Raw genomic sequence first — 26,057 nt, forward strand, 5'->3', positions numbered from 1 at the left:
CATTGAAACTGAAAATTTTAAATTGGTGATTTTTTTAATCTCCTGCCAGAACGTGCAATCACATTTGTCCTATGTGGATTCTTTGTTTTAAGTGTACTGCTATAAAATGAGGTGGATTTTGTCTTTGATGGGACACCAGAACCCAGGGGACTGTCTGTGCTGGCTGCCACAGAGGAGGCAGAAATGCAGAAGCCAGCACAAGTCAACCAAGGCAACAGAGAGGGCAGCCAGTACATCCCCTCCCAGAGATTCCAACAGAGATTCCCATGCCCAGCACCTGCTCAGCATGGGAGGCAGTGGACACGCACACGTCATGTAGGCAAACTCTTGAAATAAAGCAGTATAAACTCATTCATTTCTACATTTTTCAAGTACCACATAAATAGAAATGGGCATTCACCTGAAATTAGAACTAGAGAAAACAGACTTTCTTTATGGCACTGCAGGATGCTCAGCCACATCTCACCCCACGCTGCAGCCTCAGGCAGGGGATCCCAGCTGCTCTCCAGGACCTGACTGCTCATCTGCTCTTTCTTACCAACTTTTTGCTTATTAATGTAGTTTAGCCCTTTGCAACTGCACAACATGGAGAACTTGAATAGCTGACTCTTGTGACCTTAGTGGTAAGATGTTTTTTGCTATAGTTTTAATGTAATATTGTGCTAAAACGTGCAATATTGATACAGGTAAGTTCTAAAGCTCTAGATGGAGAAAATATATGTTTTAGGATATAGTATTACTTTCCAAATGGTTAACATCTGTAGCTATTAATATGCAATGTATATTAATAATACTTTGAATTTACTATTCCTTCAGTTCAGCTTTACATGATTTTATTATACTATATAAAAAGGTGAAAAGAAGTAATTTATTGGGAGGCCCTTTTTTTATGGAGGGCCTACTACTAGCACTAACCATCATGCTGCAAAATCCTTAGGTTCACTCACATGGTAACACTTCATTTTAACTCAAAGAGATGACTCTACCTCCGAATGACTCCTGCTTTTATTCCTGACCATCACAGGCGTAAGTCTGATATATCTCATGCCAAAGCAAATGAGAAGATTTCACTGGCTAAAGCTGGGTGGGGTTCAACAGCAATAAAAAGGCTGCAGAGGTAGGGAGAAGTCTCTGTAGTACAGTTAGAAATACTGGCAGTATATTATTACTTTAATTAGTCTCTACTCTGTGTTATTCTATTTCTTTAGCGAAATGCTGCAGGAGAGAGAGGGGCGAAGTGAGGTAAGAATTTATATCAAACCCTGGTGGGTTTCCCATACAAAGCTGTTCCTGGGCCCTCCCTCGGACAGATCCACCCCCCTGAGGGCCATGTGCCATCACACAGAGCACGCTGGGTGGAACCAAGACCTCCCCTCCTTGCTGCTACAAGCAACGTCCTCTTGAAGTCAAACTGACATCAATATTACCCTTTTTTTTCCCCCCTTCCGCTACCCATGTTACCTTTGTTACATTGTCTGTTTGTGGTTTAGTATAAAAGGGATTAGCTCCACCAGTCAGCAATCTGTGCACATACCACAAGTAGGCAAAATTTGTCATGGTGACATCAAACCACTAACACAAACACATCTATTACCCTTTCTCTGGCTCGGTGAGACAGCTGCCCTCAAGGTATTGGCCTCTGAACCTCCCTGATAAATCACTGACGTGTGGGAAACCTGATTATCCCAACATAACAGGGGTAAAAGATGCCATTCAGCTGCAGAAGGACATGGAAGAACAACATCCATGAGGCTTGTAATGAAAGATTTTTGATATACTTAAGTAGTTAACAAAAATTTATTGCAAGAGATAGTTTGTCACTAGATTTACAGTTTCAGAGAACATAGTACAAAACATAGTGCATCAGCTTTGTCTAAACATTAAATAGGTGCAAATACACAAAGATAAAAAACGAAAGGTGAATACTTTACAACATAAGTTATAGAACTATAAATATATTTTATATACATTATACATATTCTAAGACATGATTTTCACTTATATATATATATAGTTCATAATTAGTATCAGACTATTCAGTGCTTTAGTTATAGTACAGGTCTGAACTTGCCATGAATGTTTGCATCATAACACTTACAGTAAATGCTTCCCAAGGAACGAGGCATTTTAACCAGTTTAGTTCACAGAACCGTTTTGCAAAGCTGAGGGGACCGTGGACACATCAGGACCGTTTAGCCGAAGGGTCCTTCCCCCATCCCATCCCAGTCCTAAAAGAGAGGCTGGAGGGGGATGACGGCCGGGTGCGGGGACAGCAGGGATGGGAAGACGGTGTGTGGCAGCGGGGGGAAGGCCAGCTGGGTGGGGTGCAGGACCGAGGGCGGCAGCAGCGGCAGGTGCGGCGGGGCCACGAAGGCGGCGTGGCCGCCCGGGCAAAGCCGCGGTCCCACCGGCAGATGAGGTAAAGGCGCTCTGGAAAGAGCCGGGACCTGCGAGAGGAACTGCTGGTGGGGCTGGAGAACCTTGAGCGTGCCGGCGGCGGCGTGCTGCTGCAGGATCGTGTGGTGGATGGTGGTGACCGAGGTAGAACACAGCGGCGGCTGCAGGGGCAGGGGCTGCAGCGGGGAGCTCGGGGGCTGCATCGCCGCGGGGGGGAAGGCGAACTTCACTTTGTTGGCCAGCACGCCCTGTGGCACGATCTGCTGATACGCCTCGGACGGCAGCTCTTTGAATTTTTCGTGGTTGTCGGGAGGGAATATCAATGTCTGATCGGGCAGGGGGAAGGGGGCTATTAACTGCTCGGTAGTCAAAAAGGTATGACTGTTCACATGTGCTTCTTTGAATGGCAAGGGTGGTGGGCTGCTAAATATGCCAGGATTACACTGTACCCATTCAGTGGTCACCTCACTCATTTTCTCGTGCGGTAGAGACTCGGCCAACTCATAATGGCAAAGATAGGATTTAGGAGGAGCCGGTTCCAAATGTCTGCTGGAGAGGGGAACTTTGTAACGAGCTTGATTTTCGTGACTGGTGATGTTTTCTTTTTTCTTTTCATCTTGCAGAACATCCTGTGTGCCAGCAGCTGCCGGAGCACTGTGCTCAGGAACAGAAGCAGCAGAGCCCGTGATGACATCAGAAAACGTATCCGGCGTGCTCTCCATCACTGCACTCGCCACCAGTTTATCGTTTTCCAGCACGTGTGAACCATCACCTTCTACAGGTGACTTGCTTTCCTCCAGCTCCATTGTTTCATCTGTATCTTTTCCACCATCAGCTTTGGGATCTGCATTAGTTTCCTCTAGATTGTCTCGAGCCAATAAGTCCCCCAAAATATTTAACGTAGAACTTGCGGAATTTTCTTTGGCAGGTCCAGAGGTCTCGCTTCTTGCATTCCTGTCAAGGAAAACATGATGGATTCTAGTTTTCCTTCTCTTGTGTTTCCCTTTTGCTTTGTGATACGTAACTAAAGTAGACATTTGCCTTAGATATTCCTCTGCTGATAATGCCTGTCCACAGGAGCTCTCATCTGATGAAGAGGAGTAGCTGTGCTGCCTCCGCTTGCGGTGGCACTTTTCAGGTTCCTCGGTCAGAACACTGTAACCTCGCTTTACGGACTGGTTTTGACTCGGACCCTTCTCCCCACTGCATTGTCCTGAACATTTATGCTCTGGGCTACAGCTTGACCTCCTGACTTTCCAGCTACAACATGTTTTAGAGTGCCTCAGGCTGTGCTTCCTGGAACTTGGAGCCAGCTGCTTTGCCTGCCTCCGAGAGCTTGCTCTGCTCTTTCTGTGCAGCCGTTTACAACCATGGTGTTGGCCACTATTTTTTGCACTCCAAAAGTCACACCAGCCTCTGTCCCAGTGTACGTGATCTGATGCAGACATGACTCTCTTATGACTATTTTCAATGCCAAGTTTTGGATGTGACTGCTGTATCTCACCTGTAGCCAACCAGATATTCCCTGCATTGTGTCTGCACTTCTCTGCATTATTCTGGAGGTGCTGATATTTATTTTCATCTCTGTAAGTAATTTCTTTCTCAGGTACTGGAGACATCTCCATTTCTGCTGCTGTTGTGTCCCCACAGTGATGATGATGACAACGACATAATTTTCTTCTCCTTTTCCTTTTTCTGCTTTTGTGAAGCCATTTTTCATGGCTTTCTTTGATCCAGACTTTGTTATATTTCTCATCCATCACAGTGTTTTGTCGTAAGTGGTTTTTAGATATGTGATACTTTTCTATTTTTCTAATTCTGAATGAGTCATCCAAGGACACTTTGTTTTGATTTTTTGCAAGGTCACAATTTCTGAAAAGGGAAACATCATTTATAAGGGGTATTGTATAGTTGCACACATTTTTATTCACTTCTGCTTCATAATCACCACACTCTGAAGTAGGTTTATTTGTAAAATCCGAGACTAAGATATGGTCAGATTCAGTTTTATGGTGCAAATGAGGTATGTTTGGTTGATGTTTGAGCTTTTCTTGACTGTCACTTGCTCTGGATGACTTAAAATCAAAATATAAAGGATTACAGCTGTAAGAAATCGATGGGTCTGTACTTGTGTAAATTAACATTTCTGATGGCCACTGAAGAATATTTGATCCATATTTGCTAAGAACAGGAACAAAGGGTTGACATGGTCTCTTGTGCACGTCTGGTTTGGTTTTTGAGGCTCCATTACCACCTTCTTCAGACGGTGATGAAACCACTGCATCTGCCCCCGGATCCTTTATTTCCGTTTCAGCTGTGGATGGATCGCTCTTCCCGTCTTTGTCGTTTTCCTCCGCAACGTCCTGCAGAGATAAACAATCCTCCACACCCTCCTGCACAAGAGGCCTGTTTGCCTGCAGCTCAGACCCACTGCTGTCCAGGGGCAGGACCTGAGCGCTGTCCACAGCCACGGGCAGAGTTTGCTCCGGGAAGTCAGCTCCGATTACATCCATAGCACAGCCCCCCGGGTCTGAGGACACCAGTTGCTTTGAGTGGGACAGAGCAGGAGCTAAGGAGGGACTCTCCAGCACCCTGCTCTCCTCACTGGCCAGCTCTTTTGCATCCTGAGCTTCAGGGGCTTCTGCTGTGTCTGTGCACTTTTCCACCAGTGGGTGAAAACAGTTTTGTTTCTCCTCGGGGCATACGACTATTTCTGCTGCTGAAGGAGTCTGAAGGTTACATGTTCCTGGAATAAACCTACTCCTTCTGCTAAATCCGTGCTCCATAGAAGTTTCGTCATTATATTCATAGAAAACAGCAGCTGAAGACTCCAGTTTCACTGCTGCTTTCTTAGGAAAAGCAAAGGAGAACCCAACTCTGTGTCCTTGAGCTCCTTGAACCTGATCTCCACATTTGCTAGCATCGGATTTATTACCACACACATCCCCAGGAGTGGAAGGAACAACAGAAGCAACGTCTTTACAGTTCTGTGCATCGTGCATTAATGTACAGCTGGAATCCTGCTGGTTGGCAGAATCCATGGCAGCACTTTTTGGGATATCACTGCAGTCATCTTGCACAGTCACTGTAGTGGATTTGAACATAGGGCCGCTTCCAGGAGCACTAGGAAGGAAAACAAAACTCTTTGAGTCAAAACCTTTCAGAGAACTGCTGACAGAAACGTGGTATTACACTGCTATCTAAGAGTGTTTTTTTAAGGAAAGACAAGGAATCTGTGGATATGTGGATTTAGAATGTTTGAAAAAACGCTATCTTTTATAATAAGATCAGTTGACCAGTATTAGAGGGGGGAAAAAAAATGAGTAAATATTATGCTCCCAGCTCCCTCATGTGTTACCAGCTGAAGGACTCATATTCCTACAAAGTAGTTAACTTTTCCTAGACACACTGGCTGGCCAAATAAGAGACTGCATATCTCCCAAGAAATCTTGCTTCTCCTCCCAGTAGACCATCATGGTTACAACACTATTACTACAAATAGTGGAGGTTTTACATTCCTTAGTGCTACAAAATATATTAAAACAGAGAGCACCTCATGGAGCACTTTCCTCTTAGTCATCATTCCAGTGACTGCTGCTCTGCCCACAGGCAATCCCCCAGCAGCTCCCATCCTATTTGTGTTCACAGACCAAACCATCGCCATCTCAGCAATTTCTTTCATGGAAAAATAAAGCTGGGGAGAGTATTTCAGCTGACAGGAGTGAATTAAGTGATTCATCCCTCTTGAGAAAAAATTTATCACTGTCTGCTTCTGTTCTCCATTTCTTTTCCTCTTCCCATCTGTTCTATTTGACTTAATAGGAAGGAAAGAGGAAAGCAAAAAATGTTTAACTGCCAGTTTTCCAGGATCCACAGGAACTGCTAAACACTAGGAGTAATGGACCTATGTTAAAACAATTTGTTTGTTTGAACCAAATTATTCTGTGTTACAGTGCAGAGCAATATTAGATGATGAGTCACTGGGAAAATCCTGCAAGTGTCATTTAGGACCCCAAAAAGTGCTGAGATAAAGAATAATGACCCAACTGGGTCTAGAAATTAAAGCAGAAGTTTTACAAGAGATGAATTCCTCATGAGAATTCCTGCCTTGCCCAGTTCTTCATAAATTTAAAATATATATTAAAAACTCCACACAAACCCTTCCTTTAAAAGAATAAAATGGTGACTTCTACAAAACCAACCTAGAAAATACCTGCTTAAAAAAAATCTTCTGTGTCTGTCTGTATCCCACTTCTAAGGATGCAAAGTGGTAGTAAACAGCAATTATTAGGTAGAAAAATAAAGCTCCGACAGAAGTTCTCCTTCAGGAACTAGAAAAAAGATATTTAAAAAAAAATCCAGAAACAACAAAAGCTTGTAAAATCTGTGCTTCACTAGCATGGAAAAAGGGAAACAGTAAGGTTTTTTTTCCTCTTTCTCCTGAAATATGCTAAATTCAGATTCTGGAGCATGTTTAAGGGCAATAATATCTAATATACTCAAGTATTAAATTTGGACAGTTAAAATACTGATAGAGGAGGAAGAGTCTCTCCATGAGCTATCATAAAAAGATTAAAACATTATGCGTCACGCTTCTCGTGCCAAACAGACCTCACAACGTTCACATCCTCTCCACCTGCTCAGACAGACTCTGTTCCAGCAGGCTGCCCACCATCCAAACTAGGGGGAAAGAGACTATTTCTGAGCAAGAGCTGCAACTTGGTTGGACTTCTCTGTTGGTTCGTCTGGTGAGACGAAGACTGAATAAAAGGAAAACATTTGCACTTGAGCATCTACCTTTTTTATCCTTTTTTTTTCCCCAGAGAGATTACACCGTGATGAGTACATGTATTTTCAGTGGCTTATCGGTGTCAGAACTGTGTCCTATTTGAGCATTCAGTCACAACCAGCAAGCTCAATATTCATTTCTACAGCACGTTTGGATGCAACAGTAAAATGTATGAGTAGCAAGGAGTCACTTTTGCAGAGGGAGGTAAACACTCTGTTGAGCTAGGGAAAAAAAAAAGCACTTACCTTTTAATATATAAAATCCAGCTATTGAAATTTAAAGCTACATTTCTGGATGCTCTCCCTGGCAAGCATTTTGAAACCTAAATCATAGAGATCTGTTACATCCTAGAGAGACAGACTGTGTTCCTCACCTCATCAATGAAGTAGTGCCAGCCTGCAAAAGCATGACCTAGTTCACTCAGCTTTCAACCAATGTGCCTGGTTTTATGAAATATATATGAAACACGTCTTTTTTTGAGCTAAAAATACGTGTCATTTCAGCTCAGCTGAAAAAGCAACGTTAAACATTCATTTCTGCATATAGTGTGAACCAAATACTGTACACATACAGCTTCCAAAATGCCATAAAAACACATGTGTGGGGCTGCAGCCAAGGGACTCCAACACCCTGCATCCCACAGCACCAGCTAACGGTGGAGGGCTTATTTTAAAATATTTTTTATGTTTCAGCTGCTGTGCACTTACCACGTTCTCTCTTTCCTTAGCTCAGCCAGCTTGTGCAAGCGTTGAAGGGCTTTCTCCTGTTTCCTTTCATCTTTTCGTGACTTAGATGCTACATTTCGTGCAAACTCCCTGTGTTTCAGTTCCTTCAGTCTCTGCAAGAAACAGTCACATAATGCATGTAAAAACCCCAGGCATGAGAAACATTTACACTGACAGTTACTCGCTGGTGAGCGCTCATGGCACGAATTATTTTTGAACCTAACCAAAGTGACCCGTTCAATAAGTTTAAGCATTTCAAGGGAGTAACCAAAATACACAGAGGTGCTAGAGACAGGTTAGCTAGGTTAGAAACAATCCAGGAAATTTTACTGCAGCTTTTGTGATGATGTGGACCATCCTCAGTAGGATGTGGCAATGCTCATCCAGAATTGTGCTCCTGACTTTTCCCTAAAACCTTCCTCGCAGCTTAATTGCTTTTTGAGGTATCAATAAAAAATGAGACCACATCAGGAACTTTTCTGCAAAACTGCTCTGTAGCCTTTTGAACCCCCAGATTGTATTAAATCATGAATTTTTCTGCCCAAGGGGATGGCATTACATTTGTCACCACTGCACTGTAGGAGGTCCCTGTCAGCCCTTTTCTCCAGCTTACCAAGGTCCCTCTGGACCTGCCCTGCCATGTTCTCAGCAAGCTAACATTGCAAAGCTCCTGAGAGTGTGCTGTCCTGCCATCTGGGTCATTATTAAAGATGCTAAAGGGTCCTGTCCCAGCAGGGATCCCCAAGGGACGGAATGGTCAGAGAAATCTTGTATTTTGAAATGGGAAGACTGTCCCTTTGAAGAAGCTTCTGTTTCCTGCTCACACTGGAGTCTGACACAGCAGTTAAGCAGATACTGAGGATCAACCCAGTATCTCATTTGATTTTATGTCCAGCCTTTTTCTTTGGAGGGAAATGAAAGTGCACAGCTCTGATTCTCCACATGAAAAGGAAATATCATTTTCTTTATACAGAGAGACAGTACACAGAGACCTCCCTAATTCTTCCTGGCATATCTGGTCCAGTAGGTCCCAAACCCCATTGGTGTGTCCCAATTATGGCTCACAGTCAGATGACATCAATTTAGGAGATGGTAATCCCGTGATTCTGGGAGGAATCCAGCAACCTGCCCCTGTTTTAGTGTCCAAGTGGTAATGACTGGCCATGGACAGGGGCCACACTGGTTTGTAAAAGCAGTAGCTCCAAACTTCTCTTCTTGCTGGTGGCACATCATAAATACACACAGAGTTTGCAGAACTCTACCAGTACTGTTCTCCTGCTCCTTCTCAATTTTTTTGATTTCACCCCTTTTGTGAGTTTTTATTTTCCCTATTCACAGAAAAATGCCCCTCACATACTATCATTCACTTCTTCACTGAGAGGGTGGTCAGTCACTGGAACAGACCTCCCTGCCAAGCAGCAAGCCTGGTAACAGCTGACAGAGTTGGTCCCATGGTTTAGTTTTAGGTGGTTCTGCAAGGGGCAGGGAGCTGGACTCGATAATCCTGACGGGTCCCATCCAACTTGAGATACTCTGTGATTCGTTTACACACTGAATTCATCTTTGCCATTTTGGGTGATGCTCATACAACCTTGGCAGTCCATTTAATGGCAGGAAATAAATATGGAGAAACGTGCTGAGAAAGAAAACTTGAAGGAAAAAAAAATAATACTCTCTATTTTCAATTTTTGCATTATTTTCCAAATAACTGGATATCCTTGATAGAGAGAAATAATCTGAAATGTATTTACTTCTTCCTCCACTTGTATTTTCTAGATAGAGTTATAGAAATTTGCTTTATTCTGCTAACACATTATAAGGCTATAAATACACTCAAAACTAGATGTATGATAACCTTTTTTTTCCCAGAAAAAGAATACTTGAAATGTGAAGTGCCTTTACAGAACACTTCTTACCGCTGTGCACTCCTGTTTTCCTGGAGATAGCACGATACTGACCCTGCTCCCCACTAGCCACTTATGAAACCCCAAGTACTTCATTTCATAGGCAACTTCTGAGTACTCAGAACATGAGAGAAGGGATGAAGTTTGCTCCTTCCCCTCCCCACCTCCAGCCCTTGGCACTCAGAGAGAGGATTTCAGCGCATTTGGTGAAGCTCAATAATTTTTCAGGGTTTTTTTTTTCCCCTCCAACGCCTAAGGAAAGAAGTAGGTGATAAAGCAAGAGAAGACAAGGAAGATAATAGAGTGCTTTCTCAGAAGGTTAAAAAGGAGCAGCTGAGGTGTATACAAATCCATAACCACCTCCCAGCAGCAGTACTTTTCTATAATTACCAGGACGATTATAAGAAGTGATTTGATTCTGACCAGATTCTGACCCCTTTTAGTCCTCCTGCTGATGAAAGTTGGGAGGACTCCACGCCCTCAGGAGTGCTGAAGTTAACACAGCTCCATGTTTCAGGGTGTGAATAGGGTCTTGCTCACAGTGAACAGGGATGGTGTTGGCAAAAGTATCTCATGTGATCTTGGAGGAAGGGGAGATGCATTTCTTGCCTAGAATTGCTAAGCAACCATCACTCCACTGATCTGAGCCTCTCAACTACCTGACCAGTCCTTACCAGCTTAGCACATAACAGATCTGGTAGGGGGGAACCATTCACAATTTTTAGGTAATTAAATTGTTCTCCTTGGGTGGCTCTAAGTAGGTGTCAATGTTAAGACAGAGGAGTCTGGCACGAGTTTTGTGTGCACAGCCTTCATGTCAGACTGCCTGCTCTCCTCTTCTGGAGAACTGCTCGTTCCAGAGCTCCCCTTCTGTCAGACCTCCTGTCAGATACACCAACCCTTTCCTGTATGGAAAACTGCCCCTTTGCAGATAAACTACTTAGCAATGTGCTTTGGTTTTGGGGTTTTTTTCCCTTACAACTGGTATCTCAATCTTTTTCATGGAGAGCTTTAACGATCTGCAAGGATTATACCTTGGTTACTCCCAAGGACTTTATTCTGCAAGTGCATGTGTCTAAGTGGAACTTTTCTTGGTTCTAAACCACAAAACATGCACCCGGCGCAAGCTGGTTTGAGGTTTCAAAAAAATTCCGTTTCCTATAAATAAAAGGTCACCTAAATGAGCAAATGCCTCCCCTTCTATTTTTTTTTTTTAATATTGTAGTTATTTTCCACTTGTTTTTATTTAACCATCTGATAAACTTTCCCCACCTGCATTCTCTTACTGCACTTGGTCACGCTAGGGATTGCTGGCACTGCATTTATGCTGCCCTTATTTGCAATTTGTTGGTTTCACTTGAATTATGCAAATGAAAATAAGATACTACCCAATTATACATAAAACACCATTAGTCCATGCATTCTGAGCTTCGGAAGGACTCCCCAAAAGTTGTTCAAAGTAAATAGCTGCGATAAAAATGAAGCGCAACTTATTCCTACAAAACATCTTTTCCTTAAAAGTTTTTCTGCCTTTCCACGTGGCAGAGCTATTCTCTAATGCTAACTTCAATACCTAGTTTAATGACTGTTATGTTTGGGTTTTTTCCATGGATCAGTAAGCAAATAATTAGCAGGCGGACACAGAGCACTGGATTCCCTCCTGTATTTCGCTCTGCTTACAAACCAGCTCAAAACATGTGAGACCCAGCAAGCGAGAGTTCAACAAACAGCTCACAGTGAATAATTAACTGACATTTCTCCAGGAGACCCTACATGCCTTCATCATTATCCTGGTACACCGTGTTGCCACTCTGAAGGTGCAGAGCACGGACCAGCCGTCGTTTTGCAAATGACTTCGCCCAGCTCGCGGCGACGGGGAGCCCGACCCCGATTCTCCAGCCTTGCAACGTGATCCTGCAACTGGGCTGCCTTCTCTGGGCCACAAGCCGGATTATTTTAACCAATCTAACCGTAGCACCGGGCCTGAAGCAGAAATATTCCACCTCTTTTTAAAAAAACTCAGCCACGGCACACCCAGTACGTCGTGCTGAGCTGAGGTTTGCGAGTCCAGATGAAAAGGAAGATTTACAGGATGAAACCTGAGGTCCAAACTCAGGTGTGGCTGCATTTCACTCAGAGGCATAATGCTGTGGTGTTCCCAGACTCCTTGTGGAAGATAACCATCACAAAAATCAAAGGAATCCCAAGTGGATTCCAAGAGGACCCCATTTTTGGTCACTTCACCTTTGTCCTCATTTCCCCATTTACCACATGAGACAGTTCACTTCATCACGGTGCTTTTCAAAAAGTTTCCTAACTCTCCCTTGTATTTTATAACATAAGAACCACAAGACCAGATCCTGCTACCAGAGCCACGTGCCTGAAAAACCTCCCTGGATCTCTCAAAAACAAAGACACATTAGGGCATTAAATGCACTTCTTACATCACTATTACAAGCCTTTTGCCACCTTGCTAAGTGGCTGTTGGATTTGGGTTGTTTTTTTTTTTTTTAATAACTCAAGATTTAAGCACTGGTAACAATAGTACCTAAAACTAACAGGCTTTCAAAACACAGAGAAGATATTCATTAATAAATATACCCAGGACAGCAAAAAGCACATTAAGGCTGAACAGTGAAACACAATGTACCCAAACACGATAAATACTATGAGGAGGGGAAAAAAACCCCCAGCCTCAAATAATTTTATATCTTTGAATGTATAATTTAATGTTGTCAGAATGGACTCTGAAGAAAAGCAGTGAAATTTCTGACAAAGTTTGTGAAAACAAAGGGGAGATCATAACAAGCATCAGGATTGATACGGGCTCGATAGAGGCTCTCTCTGTAGCCTTAATATCTCACATAAAAACCAGCCCCCCCCCCATCACCGTGGCATCATCTAAGGACTGCTTATTCAGAGAGGCTCTCACACACTACCCTTGCAAAGCTTATCTAGGAACAACTTTAATAGGGTCGAGAACTAATGGGAACAGTTTTAGAATAGCAGGAGTCAGGAAGATGCCTATCAGGGGATTTCAGGGCAGTGCAGTTCAGGTATTATTATGCTAATTCACTTTTGACCTTAGATTAACAATTAAATTACGCAGACTTTTACAATGCTGAAAATACGGAGACCATAAATTCATTTTCTGATCGATGGAAGTATAAAATTACAGAATTTAACAGCCATGACATCAAATTTTGCTGCTTTATTGTCTTTTTATTTCATCAGGAAAAATGACTGTATTCCCAGTAGTCACTAAATCATTAATTTATGTGACTGTTAGCTTTTGAAGATAACTCATCAAAATAAAACTTCCTTTTCTTGCTACCTAACTATGAGATACTCAAAGCTGCTGAGTTTGGTGACCAACCTGCCAGAGCAGAGCAAGGCACAAACCTGCTCCTGCTTCACCTGCCCTGCCAGTGACAGGCTGGGACCATGAAGACAGGGAATATTCAGTCCTACATGTGTGTCCCAAGGCCAGGAGGAGCTTCCCCAGCTCCTGTGCTTCCTGTAACTCCATTTGCACCCTGAAAGGAGCTGGAATTCCACCCCAGCTCCTTCCTGCCCTTCAAAAATTTGTTAATTAACTAAGCATGGGCAACATGGGTTGGTAGTCCAGTGCTGTCATGGAAGTGGCACAAAATTAGCCTTTGGATTTATTTAAAACAAATTAAATATTTCTTCCCTCTAAATCTGTGTATGACATAAAACATGCTTTTAACAAAGCAATTTTGTGCCTTTTTTAAAAAAATCTGTACGATATGTAATGAGTATTAATATTTCTTAGCTGCCAGTGATTGTTCTAGAAGGTGTGCATATTCCCCTGTCTCTGAATACTGCATGAGTGCTGTAGATATAACTCCCTGTTAACTGAGGTGGTTTATTGCCTCTTTATGTGAATTATGGTATGACAAACACAGCGACAACACACTCATTAGATAAGCACTTGTCACACCAAACCAGATTAGGATCTTTCACAAGAAGCTTAATCAATTATAAATAATAACTGAACAGATCACAGCTCCTGTAACACCTGGAAATGCTCAAATGGGCAACTGCAACACGCCATTTAAAGCAGAAAACATTGCTTATCCAAGATGTAAAATGTTCCTGCTGTCTTTGGTGGTTTGTTGGGCATGTATATATTTTAACTGTTCTGCATCTGGAAACCCCTCGTCTTCACACAGTACAACGGGGCAGCATCTCCTCACTGGTGCTCTGGTCTGCAATTCTACCCACTTTTCATGACAGGATCTTTCATATTATTATTAAAAAAAAAAAATTCTCCCCTTGTAAAGATTATAGAAAAAATTAAAGCTTCCAGAAAAAGATATTATAACAGCATAAGGACTTCCCCTGTTAGTGCTACAGGCCTTCCCTAGCAGAAGCTATGCAAGACAAGTTATTTCCACAGAAAGGAGAAATGTTAGCATTTCTCAATGAAATTAGCATTTCAAGCACCCAAATAAGCAGGCTAAGGAAGAAATTAATAGACTTTTTTTTTGCTTTTTTTCTTTTTTCATGCTGCCACCGTGGACTTAATTGCTATAACATGTTCCTGAAAGAGAAGACTCACAGGGGGGTAATTTTAACAGCAGCCTACTATCACTTGATGGGGAGCTGCTGACTAGAGCCAGGGAAAGCCTCCTGCTGGGGTGATATGGCATCAGAACACCTCACCAAGAGGGGGCTGAGGAATCTCCAGCCCTGCAGAAATTCAAGAACTGAATACCAAAAAAACCCATTTTACTCGATCTCGGCGAGCGAGAAGCCAACGGCTCCTTCCAACCATTCTAAGATCTTTGTGTTTTAAGATTTCCATCTTTTCCAGTGAGTTACCTCCTCACTTATCAGCCTATGGACCACATTGGCCACTCACTTTATTTTTATTTATGAAATAACATGGATCTATTGCTGGCTTATCAATAACTTCCAGTTTGTTGCAAGTTATGAGCTGTTTCTAACTAACTCCGCCTCCAGCTGCACTTTAAGCTGCAGCATTTAAACATTTTCTTAAATACCAAGAGCTCCACAAATTAGCAGCAGAACCACATTGTGTATGATGAGATATTAAGCCCTCCAGATGACAAGGAACATGCAGGCTGTGAATAATCCTTTTCCTCTCCTATTTCTACCACAAATTGCAGCCATACCCTCCTGATGGTCTTTTAATAACACAGAGATATATGCAGGATTTTAAAATAGCAAGTCTTTGGAGCCCAGAAAATTGCTGAATAGGTAGATTCAGTAGAAGTGAAACTGCTCCTTTTCTAGCACTGTCATGAGCATCATCCCAGACTGGGAAGAAAGTGGGGATTAATTAAGAGGAAAGGAAGGCTGGGATTGCTTTGCCTGCCCATCATGGGCCCAAAGGGAGGCAGGTGATGAGAAGATGAGATTCTTCATGATTTGGAAGATTTTTTTATTAACTTTAAATGAATTGATATGATGCAAATCTTCACAAACAACTGTAACTTGCTCATGAGCACGCTTGAACAATACTCAGTAGTACAGTTTGTTGTGCAGTCTGCAAAAAAGGGCTGTTGAGGCAGCTTTTACATTTAGAACACACCAATATATATTAAATATATGTGTTATGTTCTGCAACTGAAAATTCACACTGGTATTTTCTTATTTGGTAATATAAAAGCTGAAATTATTTTTCATGATACACAATTAGTTTTTGAGACTAAATACTTGTGTCTATAAAGAATCTTGTAAAGTGTCCTGAGTTTAGTTAGGTTTTCCTATATAAGTTCATGGGGAGAAAAATAAATTAAACTTGAGCTTAAAATGAAACCCAAAACCTACACAAAAAATTGTTTTCAAAATCATGAGGAAAATCAGAACATTAAGCATTTTGCACACTTGCACCTGTAAGATACATGAAAGCCAGTTATCTTTGCTGAATATCTTACTAATTACTCTTGAGGGGAAAAAAGAAGGACAAAGAAATTTCTTAGCTTTCTATTCTTTTTAAGGCTTTTCTTTCAGAAGTTATCTGCCAGGAACAAACCCATACTTCATTATGTGATGATTAATGCTCTTCTCACACTTCATTTGACACCATCCTGTGCATTTGTGCCCCCCTCCAGTATCCCCTGCTGCAGGATTCAGATAGCACCAGCCTTACACAGGAACAAGGCTCCACGACTTTGACAAATAACAGCTTGTGGAGCATAAATTAAGACTTCTGTTGCTTTTGTTTTAAGATAACTGTGCTTTCTCAAGTAGACTAAATGTCACAATGGCAGTGCAGCCATTGTGCAAAAACATTGTTTTAAGCCTGCAGAATTGCTGAGTGCTGCACACTGAATATTTCACTGTGATAGCTACTGGCCACGTGTGTAACAGCCTGATCTTATTGCAAGCTGGAGGATTTTTTTTGTTAGCTTCAGCAAAAATCAGCTGAATACTCCATAAATATTAAGGACAAGACCGAAGGAAACAACACAGAAATACAGAATTAGCATCTCACCTATTAAATTACCTTTACCAGATAATGAAAGGAACATGAAGCTGACACAGGCTTCTAAATCTGGAAAGTGGTTACATATGCTAGACTCTAGTTTAATGGAATTTATTTTAATAATTCTAGGTCTAATTCTACTTTTCTTAAAGTCAATGGGGAAACTTTTGGTGAGCTCGGGGAGAGAAGAGGTTTCAAATTCACCATGAAATTTTTCAGCAACACCTAAGGAAGCTCCTTCAGTCACAAAGATTAAAGACAAGATTGGTACACACTGCTTCTTTAAGGATCACTACACCTTTATACCCACTCCTGCACCATTTAGGATTAGGATTAAAAAACCCAAACCCACATGCCATGTTTTAAATCCTGTCAAGAAATGGTCTATTCCCAGCACTGTTAGAGAAAAGGGCTTAACTCCACCCCTCTGGAAAGACTCAAGTGGCTGGAGTGTGGGGCTGCCCTCAGCTGCCACGGATCCTCTTCCCTGCTCTGGAGGGACAACGCAGCACAGATTGTTTCAGACATCCTGTGCCATTCCCTGGTCCCACAGCACTGTCCACCACTATTCCTTTCACTCCAGCAGTGAAGTTTATACATCCAGAATAATCTTCCTGAGCATCACATACACAATATTTACAAGCTTGACCGTTCTGCTGCAACCAAAACACTGGTTTTGGCACTGCCTCCTGTGATCTTTTCAGGTGACCACCAGGCACCGAATGAGAAATGTTGATTTGTGCTTTATTTTCTGGCCAGTTACAAGTTCCCATGAATAAATAAGGAGAGCTCCACGACATCCCATCTCAAGTCCACCCAGAAAGCTCTAAGCTAATGGAAAAATTCCTGTTTGTGTAACATTCATATTCCATAAACCATTTCTCAGGAGCAACAACTTCCTCACCAAAAACTCTCACAGAAAGGTCACCTCTACAACTTTTTTGGAGAGGAAAAATTGATTTCCCTTTAGAATGGCTTTCCAGTGGGAGATGATTAAGGCACAAAATAGATAGCACACACAAGCATTGGGTGGCTCAGATGTTAAAGCTGGGTTTTTTTGCTCATTTTGGAGACTGTTTTGCTGTTTTCTGCATGAATAACATATGGGGCACCTCTGTAACCTCCAACACCAACCAGTGTCCATTGTCATTTACCAGCTTTTCACTGTGGTCAAGATGATTCACTTGGTGTCCAGCACTGCAGCTCTCTGTAGGATCCTGCTGCTATTCTGATTCTTCCTCTTTCCTTACTGAAGGAGGACACAACACCCTTTCCACAAGCAAATTAAAAACTGCAAGCAGACATTGTTAGTCTATATTTTTTGGTTTCAGCCTCTTTGGTCACTGATATTTTAGGAAAGACTGCCACAGAGACCGAAATGAACCTACCAAATCTTTCTAATCTCTGCAATGTGCACAGTGACTTCAAATGAGGAACTAATATTTATAGTCAGGTCCTCTAAAGGTTATTTGCCATAACCCTTGAAGGATACACTAATGCCTATGATTGGCTAAAGGAGAGACATGAATTTCCTCTAAGCAAGCTCTTTATTTTAGTTCTTTATGTCAGAGTTAAATCAAAATCCGTTTCTCATATCAGTTTTAGATTGGATCACTGAGCAGTTCAAAGCCTCTGCTCACAAATTGCTTCTCATCAGCAGGATCTGGTCCTTGCCAGTGATTATCTCAGGACCATGACAAGCTGCTTCAAAGAGCATAAATTTGACCAATGAAAACTGGTACAAGAACGAGCCTTTGCAAATTTTGAGACGTATCTCACAGCCACAGCTAACTGGCACAGACAAAATCTTTGTTATCCCTAAGCCAACCTTTGTTGCTATACACACAGACTCCTTGGAGAAAAACATATATGGCAAATTTGACTACAATATTGTGAACCACTGAAGAAAAAGAAAGTAAATGGAGCACATATCTGTGCCAGTAAACACATAAAAATGTCCCCAGGTAGACCTCAGAGTGAGGAAAAAGACACTGTTGACACTAACTTTGCCTTCTGCCTGGCAAAATGGTGGAGGAAACCACAGATATCAACATCATACTCCTCCACATGAAAAACTCATGGTGCTGACAACTTGTAATGACACCTCCCTTTTCTTCTTCAGGAGGATCCTAACACCAGAAAATAATCAGACACCAGAAAGCTTATTAGATCTGTATTGTTATCAGGAATGAGCTCTTATAATTAAATAATCTGGACTGTAAGTGCCATTAAGCCATTATAATTGGCCTATTAATAATTCTTTCAGTGGGCTGTTAGGACTTTAGTTCAAGCTAAACCAACAACAAATCCTTGGCTCTGCACTTGGGGTGTGTTTCCTTCTCCCATGTCACTGCAGAAGGTGTTTGGCCAGGTACCCTGGTCTCAAGGACTGGCTGAACACGCAACAGAGCTGATGGTGGGTACAGCAGGTCCAGCCTTCTGTTTTAATATCCCCCAGAAGCAATTTATGGCAACGTTCCTTTCCCTCAGTCAGATATGAACCTATCAGGAGATAATTTGCCCCTGATTAGAATCACCAGGAAATTAAGAAAAACAATAATTAACTAATAATGTAAAGCTCATTAGGGAGCAGAAATGTACCCAAATCTCAGTCCACATTCTTAAAGGCAGAAAGCAGTTCCCAAGGAATGCTGCCATTATCCTGGTTTACCTTTTCTTACTGATAATAACAGCAAGGACAGGACTACATCCACTTCCATGACAGAGGTTTGATAGAGGTGAGCATTGCACAAGGAAGACAGCCCAGAGCATCACCTACAGCACTGAACTCTGAAACCTGAACTGCTACAAGCTCAAGCTTTGATGAAAAGAAGAAAAAGCAGCCCATAAAAAAGCTATCTATCTGGCACATAAATAACAGGGCAATTAAGTAGGTGGACCTTCTGTGTATCTCAGCAGAAGACTGATTTAAAATGTCTCCACTCCATGTGAAGGCATTTTTGGATAAAACACTGCCACAGAAAATGGAAAACAAGAGCAGAAGCTTTATCATCTCAAGGTCAAGGTAACTGTATGTTTGCAAAAGTTTAAGAAGTGCTTTACTGTCTTCACAGCAAACTCAAAGAAACAAACAAAAGTGCTCAGCAACTAAGAACTGGTGATGAGAGCTGTGAAACCCTTGCCTGCTCTTCTTACAAAGACCAGGAAAAAAACCCAAAGAATCTTATTCTCAGAATTGCCAGCCCTGCAAACAAACCCCTTACCTCGAGCACCACACAAAGCACTGCTATAGCACTCCACAACTAATAAGTATTTGTAGATCAGATTCTCTACTTTTGCACAAGATTTACACTATTGAACGAGTATCTTTGTTGGTGTTTAATTTGGCAGGAGAACTCTGTGGGTGATCAGCCTTTTTTCTGGCTCTGATTCATCAGAGTAGTTGGGTTTTTATTTTTGTCTAAACAAATCTTTTTCTTTCTACAAAATCTTGCGAGCATTTTTAATGAAAAAAAAATGAAAACCAGAGGAAAACCTTTCCACAAATTTGGGTTCAAATTTCTTTATATACTTCTTTTCCTATGGATAGCTATAAAAATAGAGAGGCTAATGATGACACTTCCTTCTATCCTACTAAAAATTTGGCTGTTTTCTCCACAAGTTATCTCCCATGGAAACACAGATGTTTCAGGTACCTGCTCTCAGTCTTCACAACATTCCTTAAAGTAGGCTGGTCTCAAAATTTTACTTCTGACTTAAGGTTCACACATTCCTGCTCCAAGATTCCTCACTAGTGTGCTGCAGTGCCCTCAGCACTGGGATTGGAAAAAAACCCCAACCTCATAAGACACTTGTTTTTCCCTGCAACATCCTCACCCATTTTCTGCAAAACTGCCACAGGTGATGCTTAGAAGAACACCACTTTAGAAGGTTAGAAGAACACCACTTTTCTCTCTCCATGCATCTTGGATTTATTGTTGGAATTCTCTCTCTTAATGGCATCAAAGTGACTCATCCTTTATGAAAGTCCCAAATTCATTCATCAAACTGTCATCCCCCAAAACCATTTTGTGTCTGCTTGTGCAGGATGCAACTGCATAGTCACAGAAAGACTCAAAAGGGGTTAGAAAACTTGTCAAGCTCCAAAGCTTAGAAAGTTTCTGAACAAAACTTGGAGTCTTACCTCTAACACAAATATACACACACTAAAATGTCTCCCAGTTACAGATAGGCTTCAAACAAAGACAATCAGGAGACCCATACACCACTTCTGGCTCTGACTCACATTTATTGTATGGCCCCAGTTGCAAAACAAAATAGCCTGTCCCTGAAACTCTGCCTGTAAAATCGAGTCAGTGTGAAGCAGCTCCAAGAAAACATCACACAGGACCAACATCTGATCTGATTTCTGATTTGAGACTACTTAGAATGGGCTGCAATCCACACGACCCGTTTCGTGTTGTCCTGTCCAAGCAGAGGCACAGAGATCAGCAAAGTCATGGATCGTTCCCAGCATAAGGCAGGAGAACAGTTCAGCTTCATCACTCAAAATATTTCTTCAGATGGAGTGGCAGACAAACATGGGACTTATTTTAGGACCATTTCCCATTTCACCATTCAGCAAAGGCAGCACCAGAGCTTGGTTTGTGCAGCAAAACCTGCACCTGGACTCAATAGGAGCTTCCCAAATTTTGAGGAACCAGATCCCTAAGTGAGCTGCTGGCAGACAACTAAAGCTCTTTCTTGATCCCACTGCCCAGATTAGAACAACTTGTATTAAATGAAATAACTTGCTAGAAGATCACTGAAGATGGAACTAAAGTAATACGTACTTAGTTTTAATAAGTTGGTTATAAGTTATACACTGTTTTCTATTCTCATCAAATCTTATTAATGTATAGCACTTCACCCCATAAACTGAGTGTGGCTATGCCTTGAATATATATCTTACTCTAGGGTTTCAGCACTTCTTTTCTCTCTAAAATTTAAGAAGGGCAGTCAGGTAGTGGGTGAAAAATTCCTTTGTGAAGGAAAACCATCCTTTTTACCCACACAAAATATAAAGACTGCTTATGTAATTTTGCAACATTTAAAGTACATCTTACATTAAAATATCAGTATTTTGCAGTGTTAAATCTTCAAGCTTTCATTCGATCAGTAAAGATGAAGGGTAAGAACAAAGTCCCCTGAAAACCTAAATTTGGATACTTGGCTTCCCAGCAGAAATTCCACCCTGAGACGCCGCACACAAACAGTTGTACCTGACACGAGCACAAGGTGGGTCCATTCATCAAACACATGCACATTTAAGCAGTGCAAGACCCCAGTACCTCCCACTGCTGAAACCAGACCTGGCACTTGCCAACAGGCAATAAAGGGTCTGCTCCAATCACAGGTAACAGTTTCACACCCTCACAAGCAGATACATCAGCAGAGCTTTGACTTGCTTTCTTCTTTTAACAGATGTTGTGGAACCAATCTCGTGTGCCTGCGAGGAGGACACATCACTTTGATGCTGTGAACTCTCCCTTCTGCCTGGGGCAGTATCACTAACAATAAATCATTCTGTTTGAAATTCCTACTGACCCTCAAGACACCAGCTGGTGTCCTGTACACAGCACATCTGCAATCTGTGTCCACATTCCTGCTTAGTGCCAGGGAAAGCATCACCTCTTCCACCCTGGAGGAATTCTCCAGCCAGTCACGCAGTATACAAGAGTCTAACTATTCTCCAGCAGCAAACAAATGACCAGTGGGGCAGAAGATTTAGGAAAGACTCAGGAATGTTACTTGTAATGCCCACCCACATTTGAAGTGGTTGATCCCTCCCCTCTTGTACAGTTCCTCAGCTGTTTCTGGTCCTCTGAATTGGGTTTATGATGAAAGAGTCTTTCATTTTCTCACTCTTAATCCTACAGGTAATGGGAAGACCAGGGCTGACCATCATATTTTGTAAGAACCAGTCTTTCTAGTCCCAGTCTAGGCTCTCTGGGGAGACAGAGGTGGCAGATTGGTTTTCCAGGCTCAGGCCAACTGGAACATGTAAGTGAAACTCTGATTACTACCAACTTTCATAGTTTTGCCTTTCACTTTTGAAGATCCTGAACACAGTGAAACCATTAATTACACCATCTTAACAGAGGTTATATCAGATTCAAGGGCTTGAAGAGGAACAATTTATCAGTCTCTCCCAGTTACTATAAGTTCCCTACATTATCATAACTCCACCATCTTCCAGGCCAGAGGGAGAAAAACTTAGATTCTAGAGCATGTCAGAGTAGTCATCAGAAAAAAAACAACAAAAGCCTACACCACAACATATCAGGCTCTCACAAAGAATATTCTGCTACTGCACTTCGAGCAAGTGGAAGCAAAAGCAACCCCTTTAACCTGAGTTCTGTTCCATGTGATCTGATTAGTGCCGTTCATCTGCTGACAGGTAACTTAAAATGCAGAAACCAGTGATTTCTGGTGGTTCAAGTGCTCAAGTGCTCAGGGAGCAGTATTTTTCCTTACCCAAAACCTGTAATTCTGATAATCATCAATTCTACAGCGTTAAAATGGCTCTTCCAGGTGCTGGGGTTGAGGAGTACACCTGCACCACGTTGCTCAGCAGTGGGACACAACCTCTCCTGGCTCAGACAGTGGCAGATGTGTGGCAGTGCACATCAATCCCACCGAACAGCGAGGACGGGAGGAGGAGCAGCCACTGCCATCAGCTGAACCTGCAGGGGGGATTAATGTAACAGAATCTAAATATCCCCCTGGATTTTGGCCAGTGCAAAACTGCAGCTACTACCCTTGCTCCTAAGAAAGCAGCCTGGGAACTTCAATTATCGTGGTGGTCAAGGTCTTGGTTTTATATCTCTAAGGCAGCAACTCCAGCAACACAATTATATTGCTCCAACGCCGACTCGAAGGAAAAACTGCCACCCGTTGAAGCACCATCATGTTCTGTAGCACATAAATGTTAATTAGAGGTCTTTTTTTAGAAATTATGAGATGCTCCAGTCCTGCACAGTGTGAGATTTGATGAGATGAGAGCACTGGGTGGTACAGCTAGTAAATCAGTTTACTGTACAATCTCATTTCTTTAATGAAGAGCAAATAAGTGAGCCTTAGTAAAGCAAGAGTCCCAGGCGTATACTTGCTAACCAAAATGCTGGATTTAACTTTTTTTTTTTGTGTGTTCCTCCAAAACAGGGAGTGCTGACCTACTGCTAGTCATTAGAGAATGTTCTCCTGTCAGGGGGTCAAAGCTAAGCGTAAACTTTGATGTCAGAATTAAAAAAACACAGAAGAGATGAGTGGCAAGGCCATGATGGGAGAATAACTAGTGCAGTTTTCATAAGGGAATAACTTTTAAAAGCTGACAAGAGCTGTCAAGGTGTCAGGCCTGGAGAAGAGCCAGCACAATTAACATATCCTAGGCTTCAATCTACCAGGAGGGGAAAAAGAAGGATTTATTTTGGACAATTACAAATTAATAAATGGAAGTGTCAGTTCCTCTGTAGAGCGCCCATTAAAGCATTCTACAGGTCAAAACCTCTTACAGTTTCTGTCATGGCAGGCAACACACTAACATTATTTAATATTTCAAGCAATTTTATTGTCAATGACAGCAGTTGCAGAGGTACAAGAAAATATTTCCCTTAGCAGTATACCAGGCAGTTTACCCCACAGAAATCATCTGTGCTCCCAGAAGTGACTAATATTTTAGACTTCTGTTATGAGCTCTGTGGGGTTCATTTATCTATTTATTTTACTTTCAGAACCGCACACCTATGAATGAGAGCGTGAAGTGAAGCACTCAGGAGGACACACCACACTACTCCCCTACATCCTCCAGCCACACACAGTCCCTGCCCATGGAGTGACAGGCACCTGCTCAGGGCAGCTGTTGCTGTAGAGCCAAACAGCCTCCCACACCCTACAGCTCCTTCCTGCAGGCAGACAAGCTCTCCCCTCCATAAAAATTAGGACAGGCAGGGACTGCTCCCTCCCTGACCTAACTGGCTGCCCTTGTTTCCCTCACTCTGACCCCCCATCAAATTCAGACCTTGCACAGCAAGCAGAGCCATTAACTTCCTTGTGTGAGGCTCACACCAAGCTCGGAAATTGCTTCTGCTGTCCTTTACTTCTACTTGAAAAAAAAAAAAAATCAGAACAAGAACTGGGTTTGCTTGACCTGCAGAATAACTACCCTCTGCAGCAGACCAAGGAAAGACAGGTGCACTACTTGAACCCTGTTATTCTCAGTTGCCTTCTCAACAATAAATTGGAGATCAAATATCTCCACATCAGGCAGCAACACGACGTATTTGCAAAGGAGCCCATCCTCTCTGTACATACCCATATAGGAAGGCACAGAAGCCCCTCTGCAGTAGTGGATCCCCAAAATATGGTGAGCAGCCAGTGAAGCTGTACCCAAACAGGAACATAAACCTGGAATTTTACACTTTTCCTACGCTGATGAAATAAGAAGCTTCTGAAGCCAGCACTTTATGAATACACAATCTTTTCTTCTCACTATCGCTTAAGGAAAATGATACAACACTATTTTTGCCTCGTTGATCTTCCTGTTAACGGAGGCAGAGAGATGAGTCATTAGCTACTCCAGCTTCCCTTTGTTCACAGCCAGGCAGGTGTGCAGAGCCAAAGCAAAATACCCAAACAGCACTTGAAAAGAAAATCCGCCACCCGCAGAGACATTTGCAAAAGACTGGCTATCATCTGAGATATTATCTACCATCATTTAAGTAAAGCAACCCCCCACCTCATCATCATAACTTGAGCTTATGCAACACCTACCATTTCAAGGCTGCCCAGCTCCCACCATTGCAAGTCCTATTGCTCTGCTGTAATGAGAGTTTGCTTGGACAGTCACTCCTCCTCACTCTGATTTTTTTGTTTTGTTTTGTTTTGGGTTTTTTTGAGTTTAGGAAAAAAGAAAAAGGATCCTAAAATAGGCTTGGTTACAGCACACGCCTTGCAGCAATTTTGGCATGGGGTGTCTGGACATCTGCTTCTGGCTTGACCTACTTCTAAGCATCTGAACACAAAAATCTCCTTGTAAATATTCCCCCGTGGAGTACTTTTTTTAGCTTTTAATCCCCCAGCCATTTCACCTGTCCTTCAGAAACCTTCTGAGCTGAACTCAGGTATACTGGGTCTGGCCACCTGAAGATGCTGGCAGTGTTGGCCATGAAGGAGTAACTCAGACTAGAGCTTCAACTGTGCCAAGCAAATATCAAGTGCTCCATGACAAGGTTACAGCCTCTGTAGGCAAAGCAGACGTCAGATAGGTTAAGACTCATGTAACACTCACAGGCAGACTGCAATTATTTATCTTAGATGATATTTTTATATATATTTCTCATTATACAATCCATAATTTTTAACCAACACTACATAGCAGGCTGATGCCAGGAAAAGCATACTAAGTGGGTATTCCTTAGAAATGCAAATCATGTAACCATGGGTAGAAACGAGGGAAGAAAATGAAGCAAACCACATCAGCAGCCTGCCTTGTACTCGCATCCAAACAAAGGAAAAACAAAGGGTTCATTAAGCGAGAAATGAGTCTTGAGATGGCACAGAAGAAAAGTCTCCTGCTGGGGCAGAGAAGTGGGACTGCAAAGCAGGATGAGAGAGGAGAGGTGGCAGCAGCCTCTGTCTCACAAAACAGAAGAAAGAACCATTCCTGTTAAGCTTAATGCTTGCTTAGCAAAAGAGAATGAAAACAACTAAGGGTGAGTTTGATAAGCATCATTTTAATGCTTTGTTTGCTTATTTGATTTTTC

General features: G+C 42.2%; 1 protein-coding gene across 6 annotated transcripts in view; it reads right to left on the minus strand.

Annotated features, from left to right (window-relative positions):
- Positions 1-1,778: 1,778 nt before the first annotated feature.
- ZNF804A (zinc finger protein 804A) overlaps positions 1,779-26,057 on the minus strand; it is a 148,087-nt gene continuing 123,808 nt past the window's right edge. For 5 of the 6 annotated variants that reach the window (XM_064660179.1, XM_064660184.1, XM_064660182.1 and 2 more), the window contains 2 exons: positions 7,894-8,024; positions 1,779-5,520 (listed from right to left, as the gene is read on the minus strand). In XM_064660179.1, the coding sequence (XP_064516249.1) occupies positions 2,229-5,520; positions 7,894-8,024 (3,423 nt within the window). In that variant the 3' untranslated portion in view covers positions 1,779-2,228. Of the gene's footprint in view, positions 5,521-7,893; positions 8,025-22,770; positions 22,964-26,057 lie in introns of those variants that run through there. The other variant, XM_064660185.1, reaches the window with a different exon arrangement.

This window comes from Pseudopipra pipra, chromosome 7 (genome assembly GCF_036250125.1).
Source record: "Pseudopipra pipra isolate bDixPip1 chromosome 7, bDixPip1.hap1, whole genome shotgun sequence".
In the NCBI taxonomy this organism is placed as follows: domain Eukaryota; kingdom Metazoa; phylum Chordata; class Aves; order Passeriformes; family Pipridae; genus Pseudopipra; species Pseudopipra pipra.